Source organism: Lepidochelys olivacea, assembly GCF_965140295.1.
Source record: "Lepidochelys olivacea isolate rLepOli2 genome assembly, chromosome: 5".
Taxonomy (NCBI): Eukaryota; Metazoa; Chordata; order Testudines; family Cheloniidae; genus Lepidochelys; species Lepidochelys olivacea.
Window position 1 is genome coordinate 78955867 of NC_140415.1, and position 4134 is coordinate 78960000.

The following is a 4134-nucleotide window of genomic DNA, read 5'->3' on the forward strand; positions in this document are numbered from 1 at the left end:
ACTTCATAGTCCTGCCTTAGCAGGACATGTCTGAACACCCCAGAAGCCCCCCTTAGCCACCGTTCCCTATCTATGGGATAATGGAAACAGAACTGTTTTAAGAACCCCAACTCCCGCAGTTTGGGGCCACCTTCTTTAAGAATGAAACCAGGAACAAAGTGCTGGAGGCTGCCAAAAACGGGGCTCTGTGTTTAGACCCACGGTTAACCGCTCGCTCGCTCCCTCCCTCCCTCTCTCTCTCTCTCTCACACACACACACTGTATTTTGTGCTGTCGTAAAGCCCACGTGTCCAGCGCAGAGTCTGCCAGAGAGGAGCCCGGACGCGCCTGAAATACTCAGCCACAGCAGAGGGAGCCCGGCTGCTCGGATCTCACCAGGTTTATCCCTTCCAGCCGCTACCTGGAAGCTCGTGTTGTCGAGGGATAACAAAAAAAGTTCCCTTCTTAAACCTCGTACGACTTGTGATCTCCCAGGGCTGTACACACAGCACAGACACACACGTAAAGCCAATAGAAATACTCAGGTAAGGGGGAGCCATGCCATGCCCGGCTCTGGGTCGGGTACACCCAGGGGAGCCGTGGAAGGCGGTTTCGTTGTTTGTTTGGGGTTTCTTCCTCCTCCGAGGCCGCGATCTGCAGTTGTGTCTGACTGTGCCAAGTTCCCTGGGCGATTGTTTTTCTCATACATGCAGACCTCGAAATGCAGAATCGTTTTTCCTCTCAGCCTTTCTATAAAGTGAACTTTGGGGTTGTTTGTGGGTGGCAAAAATGCACCGGGGTGGGGGAGATGGAGAAAGGTCCTTGCAGCAGGCAGGGGGGCACAGTGAGCCGCGGAGCTTTGCGGAGGCATGGCGAGCTGGCTGGCTCGTCTTTCCGATTTTGGGGTGGCTCCCAGTGGCACCCCCTCGCTTTGCAGACACTTGGCGTGAGGGGCTGTACATGCCAGACCCCCACCCCAGCAGCTCTGTACTGTGGTTTATTGACGGAGAAGCACTTAGTGTTTGGTGCGGTCGTTGAAAAGTTCCCTGCTCTGCCTGTTTCAGAAGGAGCCGGTCATATGCCAGGCTGGGACTCCTCTGACCCTAGACTGGGGATTTCTCTCGCTAAGGCTGGGACACGGCGGACACCAAACCAGGACACTTCGTTCTGCCGGCTCTTTCAAACAGCCCCCGCACCTCCGCCGCGGGAGGCGGTGTTTGAAGGCGGGCTCGGCTTGGGGCAGGCGGGAGGCACCGCGCGGAGGTAGGAGCTCACGCCTGTCTCTCCCGTTTCCCCTGCTCTCCAGGCTGCGGAGATGTTGAAGCCCGGCGACCCAGGCGGATCTGCTTTCCTGAAGGTGGATCCCGCCTATCTCCAGCACTGGCAGCAGCTGTTCCCGCAGAGCAGCCAGCTCAAGAGCAGCGGGGCCCTCACCCAGCTCCCGCCGCCGCCCGAGAGAGCGGATCCCTCGGCTGACAGCCTCCGCCAGCGCCCAGCCTCTCTCTCCTCCGCTTCCTCTTCCTCCTCTTCGTCCACCCCATCTTCTTCCACCTCCTCGTGCGCCGCCGCCGCCGCCGCTTCCCTGGCCGGGCTGACCTCGATCTCTGTGGCCCAGATTCCCGCCTTTGGGCCGCTACCGAGCTCCGAGGCCCCCTCCGGAGCCCCGGCCTCCCTGCAGAGCAAAGACTTGTGCGGCGGGGGCGCCAAGTGCAGCGAGCGGGCTGCGCCCAGGTTTCGATGTACGGCAGAGGAGCTGGACTATTACCTGTATGGACAGCAACGCATGGAGATCATCCCCCTGAACCAGCACACCAGTGACCCCAACAACCGTATGTACCCCTTCATTCAGCTACCCTCCCTGCCCAGGGCAAGCCTGACACCTAGAGAGTCCGAAATCAGCCCGCTCACGCCCAAGCTTGGGTAACAGCGACCTTGACCCTGCACCCTCTCGCTCTGCTCCCTGCTCTCTCCTGCTGACAAGCGTCAAATGTCCTGCTCTTCCCCGCCAATTACAATTAGTCGCATTGCTTGGTAGATCCAGGTTTTAGTTTCATTGCTTGGTAGAACCAGGTTCCATTTCTGTCGAAGACCCTTCTCTGGGAGGCGCCCTTTACAAAACAAGCTTTTCTGGGAGCAAGTTTTTGAGAGAGTGCTTAGGGAAATGAATTCAGAATGCAGATAAGCAACACAGCAATTCACTGCGAAGTGATTCCTTTCGTTTCTCTTACTTGGTTCCTATATGAAAAGCCAAAGTTTGCAGGACGTTATTCTTAGCTCTTTTACAAGCAATCAATTACTCAGCTGCGCTTGGCAGGGGAAACGTTTTCATTTGAAGGGCTGTGGAGAACTTCCTCCCCCCCATATCTCACCTTGGAATATCATTTACCTTTCAGAGCTTGTTAACATCAATCACACCTTGGTAGTTTATTTTTATTTCTATTGAAAAGTGTGACATAGTAATCTAATAGGACACGTTTGTTTTCAAAAGTATAAATGTCCTGTACCGGATTGGATGTCAAACCCAATTTTGTGCATGGGATTTGATAGGCACTTACTCCTGTTATCACCGCAATTATTTTTTGGAGGTAGACCCAAATCATTAAACAGTCCTTGTTGATTTTTAGAAGTTGTTTACACCTACTGTTTGTAGCATTCATAAACATTAAATATATCTTCAATGGCCTCAATAGATCATATTAATTAAAACATGTTAATACTTTCTCGAAGTATTGACCAAATTGACCCATCACATTTATTAACAATAACGTGCATTTCGTCTCGATGTAAGTAGAACATATCTTTATCTCGTATGTTTTCTGCGTTGTTCCCAAAAGACTGCTTCTTAAAATACTTTTTAAATATAATTATTCTTTGAACTTTTGTTTTAGATAGCCTGTGAAAAATACTCCAAAACACCACAATAGCCCATAAACACATACAAAAGTAAAATGTGGGTTTGTTTAATTTCATTTTAAAGACTGACTTGTTTCGAAAGTTGCCATTAAATGGCACTCTGTTGTGAATTAATTAAATTACATTGATATTAATACTCTTAAAGAGTATGAGGGAAGTTGGTACAAGTTTAGTTCCTTCTTTGCCTTGAAAATGTTTCTGTTTTGGATAGCGGTTTAGTTTTCAACTACTTTTGTGCTTCAATTTTACTCTGTAGCCAAAAGATTTAGTGTATTTTCTACTCTCCAGTGCAGAAAACCTGATCTCATAAATTACATGCGCTTAATGGAATTTGAAATGCACTTTTAATCGCCAACCAAACTACTCAGACAATACATGTTTAACTTCTCAGAGCAGCTCTGTAAATCTACAAGATAAAGGTTTTAAAAAGAGAAAGAAAGATAAAGTGATTTGGAAGGAACATTTTTAAGGAGTGAGTGGAATAAATAGCACGCTGCAGAGTAGCTGGTGAAGTCTGCAGAGTTTCTTTCCAATCACAGCATTAAAGGTGGATTTGATAAAGAATACATCGATCACAAAGGACGTTTGTAAAATGCTCATCTTGTGCCTAACTAGTTTTCGCCATGTGAAAGCAAGGGAGAAACGGTGCAAGAATCATTACATTTTGCAGGTCTCCAGTAAACGCATTGTCATTTAACTTGTTTAGTAGGCAACTTTTTGCAATTATGTTAGATTTGTTATTATTATTTAATACGAAATGTTAAGACTTAGATATGTTTGCTCTGTGATTTTGGGCAATATGTTAACAAAAGGGAAATAATACATACTTTATATGGAAGTTACAATAATATGCTCTTCACTTATTAAGGCACAATTCAAAAGGAAAACTGATCAGCACTGGGGGAGCTGGTACATACATCATATAATATGAAAGAAAATGTACAGAAATCACCGTACTGTGATCTTTGGTAGAACTGATTTTCAACTAGCTTCACTACTTCCTTAATTCCGTATACTGTAGGTGGCTCTCTGAGGGGGAAGGAGAGTGGTTTGTGGATGAGGTGAGAGGTGATTGCTAGTCTTGGAAATTCGGTAGGTTTATTTGGAGCTAGAACTCAAATTAAAATCAAAGAGTCACTTAAAAAGCACAGAAGTTGCAATGCTGTTTTTTTAAAGAGTTCTGTGCCCGTATGATATCAACAGATTGAGGGCTCGATCTGTTGAAGTAAGTGGATAGTACAA

General features: G+C 47.2%; 1 protein-coding gene across 3 annotated transcripts in view; it reads left to right on the forward strand.

Annotated features, from left to right (window-relative positions):
* The first annotated feature begins 341 nt into the window (after positions 1 to 341).
* The window catches only part of PRDM6 (PR/SET domain 6), a 94993-nt gene continuing 91200 nt past the window's right edge, over positions 342 to 4134 (forward strand). For all 3 annotated transcript variants that reach the window (XM_084629446.1, XM_084629447.1, XM_084629448.1), the window contains exons 1-2: positions 342 to 524; positions 1286 to 1808. In XM_084629446.1, the coding sequence (XP_084485572.1) occupies positions 1295 to 1808 (514 nt within the window). In that variant the 5' untranslated portion in view covers positions 342 to 524; positions 1286 to 1294. The remainder of the gene's footprint in view (positions 525 to 1285; positions 1809 to 4134) is intronic.